The sequence below is a fragment of the Apus apus genome, chromosome 2 (assembly GCF_020740795.1).
Source record: "Apus apus isolate bApuApu2 chromosome 2, bApuApu2.pri.cur, whole genome shotgun sequence".
Classification (NCBI taxonomy): Eukaryota; Metazoa; Chordata; class Aves; order Apodiformes; family Apodidae; genus Apus; species Apus apus.
This window is the reverse complement of record NC_067283.1, coordinates 153,106,578-153,123,353: the sequence shown is the minus strand read 5'-3', so window position 1 is coordinate 153,123,353 and position 16,776 is coordinate 153,106,578. Positions and strand designations below refer to the sequence as shown.

The 16,776-nt window shown below is 48.1% G+C and overlaps 2 protein-coding genes across 8 annotated transcripts in view; one reads left to right on the top strand and one right to left on the bottom strand.

Moving 5' to 3' along the window:
• SLC45A4 (solute carrier family 45 member 4) overlaps positions 1 to 2,423 on the top strand; it is an 88,422-nt gene extending 85,999 nt beyond the window's left edge. For all 6 annotated transcript variants that reach the window (XM_051612475.1, XM_051612473.1, XM_051612474.1 and 3 more), the window contains exons 7-8: positions 71 to 282; positions 1,590 to 2,423. In XM_051612475.1, coding sequence (XP_051468435.1) covers positions 71 to 282; positions 1,590 to 1,952 — 575 coding nt within the window. In that variant the 3' untranslated portion in view covers positions 1,953 to 2,423. The remainder of the gene's footprint in view (positions 1 to 70; positions 283 to 1,589) is intronic.
• An 11,772-nt stretch (positions 2,424 to 14,195) lies between these two features.
• DENND3 (DENN domain containing 3) overlaps positions 14,196 to 16,776 on the bottom strand; it is a 42,862-nt gene continuing 40,281 nt past the window's right edge. For both annotated transcript variants that reach the window (XM_051612449.1, XM_051612450.1), the window contains one exon: positions 14,196 to 16,031. In XM_051612449.1, the coding sequence (XP_051468409.1) occupies positions 15,831 to 16,031 (201 nt within the window). In that variant the 3' untranslated portion in view covers positions 14,196 to 15,830. The remainder of the gene's footprint in view (positions 16,032 to 16,776) is intronic.

Here is a 16,776-nt window from a genome sequence, read left to right as displayed (position 1 = left end):
TAGAGGGGCAGAATCACCTCCCTTGACTCGCTGGCCACTGATACTTATGTTTTGTTGTTGATCTTTGCAGCCTTGTTGCAGAAATACTTGGACAACTATGACCTTAGTATAAAAGTGATCTACATCCTGGGCACGCTGGGCTTCTCCCTGGGCACTGCAGTGATGGCCATGTTCCCCAACGTGTACGTCACCATGATCATGATCAGCACTATGGGAATAGTCTCTATGAGTATCTCCTACTGCCCCTATGCACTTTTGGGACAATACCATGACATTAAACAGGTAGGTGGAATATTTTTGAGAGTTTTAATCCAGGCAGAGCATTCACGTTTCTCTGGAGGTGATGGTGCCATCATGGATTTGTTACATCCCATGATCTGAGGGGATGTGTGTCAAAGCACAGAATCATCCTTGACAGTAAATAGCAAGAGCTGCCACTTAGATGGTATTAGCATCAGGTTGGCTCTGTGGGGTCATGGTTGTTTTACCCTCTGCTGGTGTATGAAGGGATTTGGGTGCAAATGGTAGATGAAGATTAAATAGTTATTGGAGTATTTATGACACACCTGGTGGTTGTTACTGTTCCTGACGTGTTTGTGTTTGGGTTACTCAGGTTCTTCCCAGTCTTAGATATTGAGGTGAGTCTGGAAATGCAGCTGTAGGTTGGAGGAGGCATAAGGCAAACTGATTCTTCTGGAAACCAGGACAAACTGATTTTCTAGCACTATTTGGATTACAGATTACAGGAGAATCATCCATTTATCATTAGCCCATGTTTCTGCGCTGAGATTTGGATTGGGATTCCTTTTTATTATCATAAAAATAATTTCCAACAACTGTTTGTCAGTTTCTTTTACAAAATCTAATCTTGGAGCCAATTCATGCTGGATGTGCCCCAGAAAACATCTGCCTTTTGGTCGAGGAGGCCATTGATAAGTAGATGGGGAGGCTGTTGATGATCATAGAAGGGTTAAGGTTGGAAGGGACCTTAAAGATCATCAGGTTCCAACCCCCCTGCTATGAGCAGGGACACCTTCCACCAGACCAGGCTGCACAAGCCCCATCCAACCTGGCCTTGAACACCTCCAGGGATGGGGCTTCCACAGCCTCCCTGGGCAACCTGTTCCAGTGCCTTCCTACCCTCGTGGTGAAGAATTTCTTCCTGATGTCTAACCTAAATCTCCCCTCTTTCAGTTTAAAATCTTTACCCCTTGTCCTACCACTGCCCTCTGATGAAAAGCCCCTCCCCAGCTTTCCTGGAGCCCCTTCAGGCACTGGAAGGTGCTCTAAGGTCTCCCTGGAGCCTTCTCTTCTCCAGGCTCAACAGCCCCAACTCTCTCAGCCTGTCTCCAGAGCAGAGATAAATAGATGAGGAGGCCATTGATTAGTAGATGAGGAGGCCATTGATAAGTAGATGAGGAGGCTGTTGATAAGTAGATGAAGAGGCTGTTGCTCTGGACTTGCAGAGCCCACATGATGCACGAGGTGCCATAAAGTTGACAGTGTGGTTGAGAAATTTAAACTAGTGTTTCAATATTTGATGTCATCCGTTGTTTTACCCTTCTAACACATTTCTTGTCTTCTTGCAGTACATCCACCACAGCCCTGGGAACTCCAAGCGAGGGTTTGGCATCGACTGTGCCATCCTGTCCTGCCAGGTTTACATCTCCCAGATCCTCGTGGCCTCTGCGCTGGGCGGTGTGGTGGATGCGGTTGGCACGGTCCGAGTCATTCCCATGGTGGCTTCGGTGGGATCCTTCCTGGGTTTTTTGACAGCCACCTTCTTGGTGATTTACCCCGAAGTCAACGAAGAGCCAAAGGAAGAACAGAAAGGACTGGGTCCTCCAGAGACCACCGAGGGCAGCGGCGCCAGCGCAGAGAAGCCGACGGTGCTGAAACTGACGCGCAAAGGAGCCGCCGCGTCGCCGCCGGAGAGCGAGTCTGCTGTGTGAGACCATCACTTGGTCTTCACCCACATTCCAGGGAGGACAGGTGTAGGATCAAGAACTTTTCTTTCTTTCTTTCTTTGTTGTTTGTTATGTTTTTTTCCAGGAAAACAAAATTAGGATCTTCACTACTTGTTGCTAAAATGGCAGAAGAGAAGGCAGTTGCGCGCAAAAGTGTAAAGGAGTTCATAGAGGTTTGAGCAGGTAGCTGTGATGCTAATTGCCTGAACACTTTGTTTTTTAATTAAGAATACATTTAGTTTTCCAATAGGTTTTATTAATCTGCATGAGGCACAGTGTATACAATTAGCAGTTAGGAAAAAAAATGAAGTTTTCAGCTGTTTTCAAACTAACTGAAAATGGAAGCTGTCCTGCCTGCCTGAACGTTTCAGATGTCACCGGTGTCACCAAACGCTCAGATCAATTGATCAACCCAGTCTTGATCAATTCTTTTCATAAGCACGAGGATGCTGGGCTGACAGCATTTAAGGTGACAGCTTTAAGGTTAATTCTAGGCTTCGTGGTTTTGTTAGTGCAATTACTACAGAAGATGGTTTTCTTTGCAAATGCTTTCCAAGAAAAACAAACAAACAAACAAAAAAGCGATTCCTGCGGTTTCTGAGAAACTGCCGGGAATCCTTTCCAGTCATACTGTTCAACAACTACTCCCAGGTCTGCTGCACGTCAGGAAGAGGGTGACACTGGGTGAGCTGTAGATGGAAGGAGCAGCAGCTGGGAGAGGTGACCAGCACTGGCAGGTGTTTTATCCCAAGTGCTGAATTTGATGAATGTCGTTGGAACACGCTGTGACAATTTTTAGCTGAGAGTTTTACGTGCTGGTGAGCTGGGGGGTGGGGGGAGGGGGGGCTTGGTTCTTGGCATTTAAAAACCTGATCATCTCTGGATGAAGCTGCCGTGGAGAAAGGGTGTCTCTGGGGCAGCTTTGTGGCAGGGGGCTTGTGGATTCTCTTCCCTAGGGAAAGGAAGTCATTGATTACTTGCACTTTTTATGATCCTTTAAACCTCCTGGCTGGGAGCGCAGCTGCCGGGGCCCGATGTCAGTACAAGAAGGTGAACTGAAGGCCTACCTCCCTCACTTGGTGGCATAGTCTGGATGTATAAAAATCTGTGTCAGAAACAGGTTCTTAGGCCTTAAAATTCAATCCACTAGCATGTGTTGCTGTTCCAGTCCCTGTGTTGGAGGAGCTGTAGGCTGGAGCTCTTCCGAGCTGCTCTACCAATGTCATCAGCACAACCTCCCTGCCCCCTTCCTTGATTCAGGACATAGTGCAAAGACATTATTTCTGTGAAGAGCTTGAAAGAGTTGTGCTGCTCTGATGTAAAACAGCATTTGGCTCACTAGCAGTGTGCCTCAATCCAGGGGCAGCCACAGCTCAGAGATCCAGCAGCCACTTAAAAGCAACTTGAGAAACTCAACTTTGGTTTGTCGTCTTCTAAGAAGCGTTTGTGATGCTCGTTCCTCCTGTTTGCATGGACCTCGGGGCTGCAGTCAACCCGTGTGCTAAACAGACAAACCCACAGCTCCTTGTAAGATGGCTGCTGCCTCAGTCTCCTCATCCTGCAGCACTTCAGAATGCACGTGTAAATCTTGCTGCAATATTGTCATTCAAACCAGAGCATCTATTGCAAAACCCAACAGCAGTTTTTCAGAAATGACTTGAATCGTCGACGTATTGAAGGAAAGTGCATGGTTTGGTGTCTTGGCAGTGAAATGCACAGGGTCTTGGCCAGCATGGTTGACAAATTCCTGGTGGCATAGGTGGGTTTCTTGGCTGAAGGCTTTTCAGTTGGTGCCCATGCCCTGACAATGTCTTAGGTGATGTCACCAAGCGCCAAACAAATCTCACAGGACTTAGGGGTGGGTTTTTTTCCCCAAGTGTCTCAAGAGAGTTTTTGTGGGTTGTTATTTTTTTTTGTTCCTTTAAGCTGAATACTTTTTGATGTAGAACACATACTGTGAACTGTGTTCAGACAGGGCAGTCATACTACTGAAGAATCCAAGACCTTATTGAAGAAATCAGTTGTGAGAAATACTTTAACTGAACTTCTGCCGTGAATTTTATCATCTCAGTTACATTTCATATATTCTGGTGATGTTTGTCTGTGGCAGAGATGAGTTGTGTTGCACCCTATAACTGGCATTCGTGTGAAATACACCCTGAGTTAGACATTTTAAAGTGGCTTTAATGCTATATTTTTAAAGCTCCTTGAAGATTCTGCTTTGGGTTGAACGAACACTGTCAAGTACTCCTTATTTTAATCTCTGTTTCTGGAAGGGTTCTTCTACATCTTCTGACCAGTGCCAGCCTTAATTACCCTTTTCCTCATGAGCTTCATGGATCGGGGTGGTTTCAAGTTGCTGTTTGCTGCACACAGCACCTTTGTGTAGGCCAAGATTTCTTCCCCAGCACCATCGAGTTGACCACCATGGTCTAGCTGTAAAGAGGGAGAAGATGTTGTTCCCTCTCACTTCACACCCAGCTGAGGGAATGTGGAACTGCTCTGGAGGGTGAGCTCACACACATGTAGCTTTCTCACCCAGGGGAAGGGTGAGAAGAACATTTTGAATTCAGCTTTCAATCAGAGGCAGGGCAGGTCTGAGTGTTGTCCCAGCCAGCATTTGGTATGGTCCGATTTCTAAGAATTAAGACGTCAAAACTCATATTTGAGGTTGTTTATGGGGCTGTTTAACCACCCTTCCTAACAGATTCATATTCCTGGGAGCAGGAAGTGCCGTTTCACGCCCCTGTAAACCTGAAGGAAATAATGATCCATTGTGAAGGCACTGAACTATTTGTAGTGTTGCCAGAAGAATTAACTTGGGGGAGCCCCTGCCAAAGCAGCTCCTCCTGTACCTTGGCCAGCCTGTGAAACCCCCGTGCTGCTGGTGACTGCTCCCAAGGCCTTCCAGGGCAAAGCTTTTTCTGGAATTTGAGAGAGTTTTCTTTCCCAGGGCAGCCTGGGCAGGGATTTACTTCTTGACATGTCCCTTAGCATTCCATACAGAAATGAGTATTTTCTTGGTCACGATTCAAAGGTGTGAAGTAGTGTAACTTTTGTTGTGGGGAGAGATTTGAAGGGGCTTCTTTTTTTTTCATCCCTGCTGACAAGCAGCATCATTCTTTGTTGTCATCATTACTGTGGTCACATTCATCCCAGGTGCTTCATCTCTTTGGACCTTTCCTGCAGCAGGTTGAAGGTGCGGTGGCTGCGTTCTGCGTTGCTCTGTACTGTAAATAAATGGAACATATCCTTCTGGTGAGGTGTAAGACCTCAGATTTGAGACACTCTCAGTGCTCAGACCCTCGAGTGCTGCGGTCACATCCAGGGTTATTTTACCTGGGAACAGGGAAGCTCAAACCTGGAGCCTCTCAGAAAAGGCACAGTGTGAACTTTGCACCGTCAGGTTATTCCAAGAGTCCAGTGGGATCTGTGCTCGTTTGCCAATGGCAATTCCAGGCTCCAGAAGCAATAATTTCTTAGGAATGTTTCTCTTCCTGCTGGTTAGATGACTTTCACAGAGATTTATTACCTAAATAGCCTTCTAATAACATGAATCTGGTTGATTGCTAGCGCTGGCAGTAAGCAGTTACGGAAAGATGTGGGTTGTTCATCACCAGAAGGGAGGAAGTCAGTAAATCCAGTCGAAGTTAGTGCTCCTTGAAACACACCATGTCCTTTTCCCCTTTCACTTGGAGCCTTTTCCTAAACTATTAAATATTCCTGGCTTGGTGGGCTGAAAAGAAAGCAGCTGCCAGTGTAGCTTCCCAGTTTTCTGGAGCTGGCATGTGGATGAAACAGGCTGGTGAGAGGTTTTCCACAGAGGGACACCAGGGCTGAGCCTTTCTCATTCCTCTCCCTTCTGATCTGAATGCCCCCAGCACTTGGAATGCCAGTGACAGCAGGGATTATTGCCAGGCCCCTCATTAGAACCTCAGTTCCATCCTTAGAAACACACCCACCCATCCTCTGTTTCTGGTGTCCACCATCCTCCCGTGTCCACCATCAAAGGCTGGATTTTCATGGCTACCGGGGGGGGGCCTCATGGCTGCGCGGGTCAAGGTCACATTTATAAATCAGAAGTGGAGAGAGTCAGAGTTTGCTCTTGGGAGATCCTCATCCAGGAGTTCAGTTGGGGTGGATCTTCATTCCCAGAGGCACATCGCAGGGGCCAGCGTTCGTTTCTAGGTGGGGGGGGTGACTCAAGTTTCCAGTCATTTTATCTAGACCCATGGCCAGGTTGCCCAACACTCCTTTGTCCAGTCCCTGCAAAAAAGCTGTAGCTCAGTCCTTGAGAGTTGGGCTTGTGTGTGTCTGTGTGTCTGTCCATGTACATACACACTGCTCTGGCCAAGACACCCTTGCTGGTTGTGTCCTCACTGTCCTCAACAACGTTTCCAACTGAGTTCTTCCAGGTTTCCCTCCTGCCAGTCTGATGCAGAGACAAGCTCAGCTATAAATATGTATCTTATTTAAATGAATAAATAAACTCCTGCATGATATTCCAAGCACATGTAGCAGCTTCGGCATCTGAAGTATCTATTGTGAAAGAGAAGTTGGTTTTATTTGCAGCTGTTTTGTCCTTGTTTCCTTTTAAATAGGCCAAATAAATGTAACGAACACCAAATGTTGCACAGAAATGTTATTAATGACTGTGTAGAAGAAATACCAAATTTTATTTTTCTTTGCAGAAACTTTATGGTTACAGAGAGTCCTCTAGCTTGTTACCCTTCCTTAAATGACAAAGCTGAACGTTTGTAAAGTGCATAGAAAATGGTCATTTTTTAAAAATACAAAACAAAAAAAAATGGAGCTACCCAAAGTTTTCTGTTCCTCATGTTGCACCCAGAGCAGGCCCCTGGCAAGGGGAGCTGCAGAAGCTCACATACCAACTGGTGGTTTGTTTTCCAGGCTCAGCAGCCCAGCCAGTTGGGAAATGGTGTCAGATAAAAACAGAAGGGCTCAGTTGCCTTTTCATAACGTGGCACCAACATCTGCCGGGGCAGCGAGCTCTGCTTGTTCAGATGTTCCAGTTTTTCCTGTAACTCAGCTCAAGTTCACCTCTTGGGAAACCGATTTGGTTTTTTTTTTTGGTTCCTCAACCCAACAGCTCTGCAGCTCACCCCTCCTTCAGCCTCACCTTCCCTCACCCCCCGGGTGCCCAGAAAAGAGCATCTGCTCAAACAAAAAGGCTTTCAAGGCCCTCGTGACCTGCTAAAGCTTCAGCAGAACCTCAGGACACGGTTCAATTTGACACACTGACACCTTTTTTCTGAAATTTTGCAGTTGGGGGGCCAAGCTGTAGGAGCTTTTAACCAAAACAACCATCATCTCACACAGTTTGCACCTATTCAACCCCGAATTGTAGTAAAGACCCCCCCAAAAAAAAAAACCAACACACCCCACAAGACTTTTCTCTCAACCCATTGGCAGTTCCAATACTAATTATTTCTTTTCTGGTGTAACATGAACACTAAGCCCTTTTGGTAGCCAAATGACCAGCTTATTTTAAATGCCTCATATGAATAGAAAGCTGCATCTAGGCATCTCATAGTGGAAAAAAAAAAACACCAAAAAATAAATAAAAAGATTTAAAAAAAGATATAAAAAGAGAATATTTAGTTCCTTTGTGAACTGGCCATATGACAACTACTTTTTTATCAACTTATTAAGTTGGGGCACTATAATAGCTCTTGCTGAGTTTAGCAATGTTTATAAGCATGTGTTAAACACATAATGTTTAAGTTTTATGAGGAAAAAGGGATAAAGAAAAGTCATGTCACAGGTGAATGTTTTGAGTGCGTCGGCAGCGTAATGTATGTGTGGGGTTTTTATTTCTACACTGTTGAGCTTATTTTCTCTGGTGAGGTTAAAGAGAAAAAGAGGTTTGTTGCATGAGAACTGTTTTATTGTGTTCTGCACTTTCTGTTCTTTTTGGGTTGGTTGTTTTTTTTTTTTGTGTTATCCTGATTTTTTTTCTTTTTTCATGTATGCGTAGAAAGAAAAATCAAATCTAGAACCATTCGACTCCACCAGAGGTTGTGTTCTGATCTGTTGTTCTCAAGTTTGATCTTAATAAACATTTCAGTAAGAGCTGGTGGCTGGTGTGTTCCTGTGGTGTTTGCAGGGAGTGGGATGGACCCATGGGGCTGGCAGGGATCGGGCTCCCTGCTCCAGCACTGCTGCTGCTTCTCCTCAGCCCTAAGGGGGTAGAAGACAAACACTATTCACCTGCTTCCCAAATTTTGGGAAGTATTTCCATGGGAATGGAGCCTCTGCCCCATGGGGAAAGGCTGAGAGAGGTGGGGCTGTTCAGCTTGGAGAAGAGGAGACTGAGGGGGGGTCTCATCAGTGCTTATAAATATCTAAAGGGGGTGTCAGGAGGATGGGGCCTGACTCTTTTCCTCAGTGTCCAATGACAGGACACGGGACAATGGGCACAAACTGGAGCACAGGGGGTTTAACCTAAATACAAGAATATGCTCCTTTACTCTGAGGGTAACAGAGCCCTGGGACAGGCTGCCCAGGGAGGTTGTGGAGTCTCCATTCCTGGAGACATTCCAAACCCACCTGGACAGGTTCCTGTGGGATCTGCTCCAGAGGGGTTGGATTAGATGATCTCCAAGAGGCCTCTTCCCACCTCCAACACTCTGTGATCCTGTAAAAATGCTCACATCAAGTATTAACTGACACAAAACCCAAGTGTTGCAACTCCCAAATGTTTGATAAATTCAGCTGAGGGTTCAGGTGTAAGGAGGGAGGGAGCACAGATGGAGGAGCAAACTGTGACACCTGGGAGGGGAGGAAGATCCCTGGCTGCAGACTCTGCTCCTGCCTTCCTTGCTCTGACCCATTCCCAGGAGGAGACCAGGGCTGGTTGCTGTCACCTGCTAAGCCAGCAAAATCTGAGGGGCTGCATGTAGGGCCTTCCCCTTCAGGTGGTAGCAGGAAGGCCCTTGTCCCTCCTTTTCCAGCACTTCAGCCTTTTCCCACTCCCCTGCCTTACTGAGGTGTGGGATCCTTCTGCACGGGAGGGCCTGGAACCATCTCAGGAGCAAACAGAGCCAGGCTTCATTTTGAAACTAACAAGAAGCAGCTTCTGAATAATCCAGTCCACATCCAAACTGATTAACCACTCTGGTCATCATGGGTGGCAAGAGAGTAAAGCCAGAGGGACCTTTGTATCAAATCAGCAGCAGCAGCTGACAGGGCTGCACTGGCCACGTGGAAAACTCTTGTCCTGCTTTGATTTCCAGCAGTTTACTTGATGGGTTTGATCTGTGACTTCCCCTGCAGGCACTTCAGTTTCAGCAGCTCAGAGAACCCGATGCCCTCACAGCTTGTGGTTTATTTTTGGGCTCAGCTGTGCTCTTTCTGGACCTGAGGGTTAAGGAGGAAGTGAAAGCATAAAACACAATAAATCTGACTTTCAGCCTGAGCTGTGAACTTGCTTTTTCACAAGCAGCAAGGGGTGACTGTGGGTCCTGCCTCCCCAGGAAGGAGCCACTGCAGGTACCTGCAGAAGACCCGGAGATGAGCTGGTTTTGACTGAGCTAAAAATGTTCTTCACAGTAGCTCATATGGGGCTTCTGTAAAGCATGGGGGAGTGAGCAAGCAGCTGAGTGGTGCTTAGTTGCCAGCTGGGGTCAAACCACAACAAGGGGAAGAGCCTCCATTCCTCACCCCACTTGACTCAGCAGGGCCCTTGTCCTCATCCTGGGGGATTCCAACCACCTGGCAGAGCACAGAGTGGAGTGGGAAGTAAGTGGCAGGGACTTTCCTACACCCCTGTATTCTCTTGGCACACTTAAAAGTGAAGAGGCCAAAGGGAGATGAAAGCAGCAAAGACATAAACCTGAACCTCCCTGGGCTGACACTGAGCCCCTCTCTGTCCACACATCTCCTGGGTATCCACACATCAGCCCTATCCCATGTGCCAAGAGAGGAGGAATATGGAGCAGCCCTTGTCATCTTGCTGGAGCAGCTCTGCTTTGGAGACAGGCTGAGGGAGCTGGGGCTGTTCAGCCTGGAGAAGAGAAGGCTCTGAGGGGACCTCATAATGGTCTTGCAGCATCTGAAGGGGCTACAGGAAAGCTGGAGAGGGGCTTGTTACAAGGGCTTGTAGTGAGATGACAAGGGGTGATGGATTAAAACTGGAAGAGGGATATCTAGGTGAGACATGAGGAAGAAATTCTTCCCTGTGAGGGTGGTGAGACACTGGCCCAGGTTGCCCAGAGAAGCTGTGGCTGCCCCATCCCTGGCAGTGTTGAAGGGCAGGTTGGATGGGGCTTGGAGCAGCCTGGGCTGGTGGGAGGTGTCCCTGCCCATGCAGGGGGGTTGAATCTCTACTGTCCCTTCCAACCCAAACCATTCTACAATTCTGTGCTTTGGGCCACTGTCCTGCTGCCCCTTCCCCTTCATCACTGTTGCCCTCAGGCCTGGTTCCTGCCCCCTCTCAGGATGTCAAAGTCCCTTTTCAGCTTGAGGGTGTGTGTCTGCTACTACCTGGATGATGGTTACACCACAGACACACCCTCGAGTCGGGGTGAGGAAAGGTTGGATGGCACCATGCACCTGGAAGATGGTGTCACTCCATGGGCCCAGCCTGTCCCTGGGAGTTCTCTGCTCACGAGTTTGTGGTGCAGCAAGGCTGGAGCTGCTGGGAGCTGGAGGTCTGGTAGCACATGAGGTCTCAGCTCTGCCAAGTGCCTGTGTGTGCACAATAGGGCCCGATCCTGCCAGGCCCAGCTGGGCTGGGGATGCTCAGCAGAACCTGCATCCAGCAGCAGCAGCCTGGCAGTGGCAGGGACAAGCAGCCTGTGGTTTCCCTCTGTGAACACCTGAGGATCACCCTTGTCAGCAGGAGGCATCATCTCCCCTTCCAGCACTGGTCACAGACATGGGGACGAAAAGCCACTCAGCCCTCCCAGGATGGGAGGAATACCACCCTGGCTGTTGCAAAGCCTGAGGGATGCAGGGACTGACCCCACTGGGGCAGGCTGGGGCTGGGGGAGAAGATACTGGTTTGCAAACTGGTCCATGCTCAGTCTGGACTGGAAAGCAGCTCGGTCTCTGAGCTGTTCCCAGCCACTCCAAGGCCACTCCGAGCAATTCTGGTGGGTAACACCAACCACCCTCACAGCCAAGAGTTTCTTCCTCCTCTCTGATCTAACCATCTCTTCTTGCAGCTTGAAACCATCTCTCCCTTGTCCTACCACTTCATGCCCTTGAAAAGTTCCTCTCCAGCCTTCCCCCAGGGTTGTCCTCCAACTCCAGTGTCTGAAGGTGGTGGGCAGCTGCCCCTCCAGCTCCCAGCCCCGAGCAGGCAGCACTCTCCTCCTTTTCCAGGCATGGGACACAGGTGACCAAGTGGCATTTGTGCAGCACCCTCCCTGTCCTGGCACATGGGGTGGCCTTCGGGCCTGCTGCTGGGACCTGCGACAAGGCACTGGGAGAATGCACCATGGAAAAAGGTCCTACAAGGCCCTGGGGTAGGTAGGTCCTACCAGGTGACCCGCAGCAGCCACCACCACCGGCTGGAGGGCAGAGGAAGGGGCTGTCCCCTGCCTCCCTGCACGGGCCCATCAGGGGAGGCAACAGCCAGCACAGGACAGACTGAATTTCCAAGCGGCTCCTGCCTCTGCAGCCGGGTTGTTTCTGGAAGCAAACACTGCCCTCCCTCGGTTGGAAGCATGGAATACCAAGTTGGAAGGGAGCCGTAAGGATCATGAAGTCCAGCTCCCTGCTGCTCACAGGACTGCCTGGAACTAAACCGTGTGACCAAGAGTATTGCCCAGACACTCCTTGAGCTCTGACAGTGCCATGACCACTTCCCTGGGGAGCCTGTTCCAGTGACCAGGTCCTTCTGCAGGGTGGACACCATGGACCAGCCAGCAGAGTTACAGCACCCAGCAGGACTGTGGCCTGGTCACTAGTTCCCCCCAGGAGGCTGTTTTATAGCTGGGGGGGCTTGGCTGTCATTGCTCCTGGCCCTGGCTGTGTCTCCTCAGCCACTGTCACACAAGATGTGAGCTCTGGTGGGTTTGTCCACTGGCTTGAGGTTCTCACAGTTCAGGAGACCAGGGCGGGAGGGGGGAAATAATAAAAAAACAATAGAAAAAAAAGTTTTATAAAACCATTAGCCTGGACCTTCAGCTGGCTTCCAGGAAATGGGTAAACACTTCAGGGAGGCAGAAGAGTGGAACAGCTGAATCACAGAATTGTTTTGGTTGGAAAAGACCTTTAAGATCATCAAGTCCAGCAATTAACCCAGCACTGCCAACTCCACCACTAAACCATATCCCTCAGCACCACATCTACACATCTTCTAAATCCCTCCAGGGATGGTGACTCCACCACTTCCCTGGGCAGCCTGTTCTGGTGCCCAACAACCCATTTTCCTAATATCCAATTTAAAATTCTCCTGGCACAACATAAGGCCATTTCCTCTTGCTCTATCATTGTTAGTGTAATAGAGCTCAGCCTCCTTTTCTCCAGGCTGAACAGCCTCCAGTTCCCTCAGCTGCTCCTCATACAACTTGTTCTCCAGACCCTTCACCAGCTCCACTGCTCTCCTCTGGACAAGCTGCAGCCTCTCAATGTCGTTCTTGTTGTGAGGGGCCCAAAACTGACCCCAGGATTCCAGGTGCAGCCTCACCAGTGCTGAGCACAGGGGGACAATCCCTGCCTTGGTCCTGCTGGTCACACTCTTGCTGATACAGGCCAGGATGCTGGTGGCCTGCTTGGCCACCTGGGCACACTGCTGGCTCATGCACAGCCAGCTCTACTGGGGGAGGACCTGGCCAGAGGCTCATGCTGAGGCTGAGCAGCCCCAGCAGCAGCTCAGTGTTAGGGCAAGAGAAGGACTGAGTGTGGGGAATCCTACTGCTGGGAAGGGCTTTGTCCCTTCTCTGTGAGACAATTACTTGGAGACAGAGAGAGAGGAGCCAAAAATCACTCTAAGCACAGGAAAAGAGACCTACTGCCTGCCTGGAACCCAGCCTGGCAGGCTGCAGTGCCTGGCCAGTCAATACATTAATAAATAACAGGTAAAACATCTGATTTCTACCCATGACACAACCTCTAAACACCTTCCTGAGAACAAGACAACTTCAGGTAGGGCACCACACTTTCCCACTCTTTGTCAGCCTGTTCTGAGCCCTGCCCATCTGCTTTTTAGCTGAAAGCCTGGACAGAAGGTTTACAAACTCCAAGCTAGTATTTGCAGTGTCACAGTTAGCAGGGGTCCTTGCCATGGGCCAACACAGCTTCATGTTCAGCACCACAGGAGCACAACCAGAAGATGGTCTCTGCCTCAACTTTCCTACCCTGGGGTGAAACAACAGCCAGAGGAGCACCAGGGGTCTCAGGAACCCTTCCCACCACCGTAGGTCACACAGGAAGTAACAGAAAATCCACTGAAAGCCAAAAAAAAGCCCACAGCACTGCTGCAGGTTGGTTTCCACAGCTGCAGAGCTGGAATGGTGAGGGAACACATACCTGGGCTTCCTCTGGTGCTACCAACTCAGCATCGTGGTCCTCAAGTCAGCTGAACTGGTATTGCTGGTCCTCCTGCTGTTGGGGAGGGGTTAGTTCTCTTGAAGGGTCTTGGCATCTCATGGTTTGGGGTCTCATGGGGTTAAAACTCTTCTCCTCTATCTGGTGTTCAACACTTGGCATTAAAGTAAGCAGGAGAAATCTACTCAATCAATTATGTTCCTATGCAGCAAATTACTTTGGAGTCTTTTATCAATAAAAGAACTTAAAAGCATGAAAACAGACACTTGCAAGTTTTGTCACCTGCTATTTGCACACAATGGGTACAAAGCAGTTGAGGAGGCAAAGACAGGTTGAAAGGAATGAAAATCCATGCAGGCAAGGCCAGGCAGGTGGCAGGCTGGGGTAGCTGGGCTCACATCTGCAGCAGATTCCATCAGCAGGGCTTGTGTGTCTGCAGGAAAAGCTCCTAATTCAGAAAACAATTCATTTCACTCACCACCACCAGACAGCTGCATGGGGAGGAAATAAAGGAACCTGGAAGTTACAGATGAGGGGCTCCAAGGAGGACACGTTGTCAGCAGAAGCTGGTTTTAGAAAGCAGAATATGTAGAGAGCAAAAAACAGGCAAATCTTCTCCCTAGCACAGAGGAAGGATGCAAGGCAGTGCTAAAAATCATGATTCTTGTGTCCTGAGTCACACAGGCAAAAGAACCAAGTACAAAGAGAGGCCAGAGTATCAACATAGTGTTTAATATTCTTAAGTTGAAAAAAAAAAATAATAATAAAAATCACAACTAAAAAGGTAAAACTTCAGTTACCATGATATGATAAAACCTTTCATCAGCACATTGAAAGAGTTAGAAAAATCACATGGAGCACAGTTCCAGTAGTTTGCACTTCTGTTAGGCCTACACTGGTTTCTATTTATTAACAAAAGTAGCAGCCCATTTTTGCCTTCTATTATAATATTTTAAATATTGAATTCCACTTTACTTAGCACTGATACAGGCAAAACTGACCTGCACAGTTTTATTGTTTTACTTGTGAAGAATTGTCACCAGTGGAAAGAACAATATACACAAGGAAGACACAGCTCAAGGGGATCCTCTAGACTGGAATATCTTGATGCTTCAGTAATTAAGGAGTAGTTGATTAGTTTGCAGAGTTTTCTGCAGTACTTAGAAATGAAGCAGGTTCTAGACAAAATAAAAGCAGCTTCTCTGATTAGAGATGGTGACTGAAGGGAGGTTTATTTGCCCAGTGCCTGAAAAGTTGCTTCCAAAAGCAAGTATAATATCCATGGGAATTAAATAAATTAAGTGCTTCAGATTTAAAAAAAAGTCAGTTTCACAAAGTGTTACAAACGCCAAGTGCTGTGAATTGTGTGTAAAGGAGTTTATAAACAAGAGAAAAAAGTAAAACCTTCCAATACCTGAAAGGGCCCTTATAAGAAGGCTGGGGAAGAGCTGGTTACAGGGCATGTAACAATAGGACAAGGGGGTGATGGTTTCAAGCCAGAGAAGGGTGGATTTAGGTTGGAAAAAGTTCTTTACTGTGAGGGTGGTGGATCATTGGAACAGGCTGCCTGGAGAGTTGGTGGGGGCCCCATCCCTGGAGGCATTCAAGGCTTGAGGGGGCTCTGAGCAATCTGTGAGATGTCCCTGCTTATTGTAGGGGGGTTGGACTAGATGACCTTCAGAGGTCCCTTCCAAGCCAAGACATTCTATGATTCTAGGATTAAGAATATCCAAGTATCTTATTTCCCCAGCAAGGAGCCTCCAGAGCTATCAGGGAGAGCCTGCCTGTGTCTACATTTTAAATAATACAGCACCATAAATATACAGACAGGGGTCATGGACAGTCCTCCCAGCTACATCTAGCTGCTAGTGCAGAGAGATACTCAGCATTTACAGTAGCTCCATAAATCCCACTTCTCAGTGACCATTTCCAGCTATTCCAGGCTGTAAAGACAGTATCAAATCCCACCTTTCAGGCAACCCATGTGCTGCCCAAGAAGAGCTCCAGTGGAATTCCTGAGCTGTCTTTGGCTCTCTCAGTGCCATCTGCACTGCACAGCCTGGCCTAACCCTGACCCTTCCCAACACCACAGGTCAAGTTTAAAGCCAGCAACCCCTCTATTCACATTTCTGTCTCTTTACCAAACATCCAGGAGCTGTTCAAGGTGCGAGGAGACATTCACTTCCATCTTCATTTTCGACAGCAAGGTAGGGACTAAAGTGACTCAATAAATACAAAACAGTAACACTGGCAGGTGGTTGGAACAGATGCAAAATGCTGCAGCAAACACAGCCTGAGGTCTTTGTCTTGTTTCTGGCACAGGGAGATGCATTTTGAAGAGTTTAACTATTCAGCCTTCCAAATGGCAATCTTCCCTTCTTCCTTCCCAGAGCCACTGAGGACATACCTGTCCTCTGCTGAGCACAGAGCCTTCACAGTGTCAGCATGACCAACCAGCTCCTTCTCCACAGTCTTCTTCTCAGCATTGATCACGTAGATCTTCCCTTTGCTTTTGCCTTGTGATTTTCCACTGCTGCCAACCCACATCTGAGGGAAAAAACCAAAGAAAACCTCAATACATTTCAATACTTTACATTTCAGTCCAGGACACAGCCGAGGATCTTTATGTGCCACGTTGATACAGTGACAGTTCTCTCTTGCTAGGCTGGAAAAGGGAAACTCTGAACATTTCATATATAAATATATGTATCTACATAATCATAGAACAATGAATCATTTAGGTTGGAAAAGACTGTTAAGATCATCAAGTGCAACCATTAACCTGACTCTACCAAGTCCACTGCTAAACCAAGTCCCTCAGCACCACATCGACACGAAACACATCCAGGGCTGGTGACTCCACCACTTCCCTGGGCAGCCTGTTCTACTGCTTGACAACCCTTCCTGTGAAGAAGTTTTTCCTAAAATCCAGCCTAAACCTCCCTTGGTGCAACTTGAGGCCATTTCCTCTCGTCCTATCACCTGTTAGGTGGGAGAAGAGACCAGCACTTGCCTCTCTACAACCTCCTTTCAGGGAGGTTGTGTGTCTATGTGTGTGTTGGAGCTCATGTCTCATCTCTGACTCAGACTTCCTTATTTTTCCTCAACTCACTCATCTCCTCCTGGAGCTCTGTCCCCCAATGGAGGAGCTGCTTGAGGTGGACAACTCCCACAAGTTGCAGCCAGACACCAGGGTGGCAGCACGTTCCCACTGGAGCTCTGTCTGGGAAGCTGCATCAGTCAAGGTGGGTGCAGAGTTTAGAGAGGACCTGGCATTCTGCAGGGTGGGCAC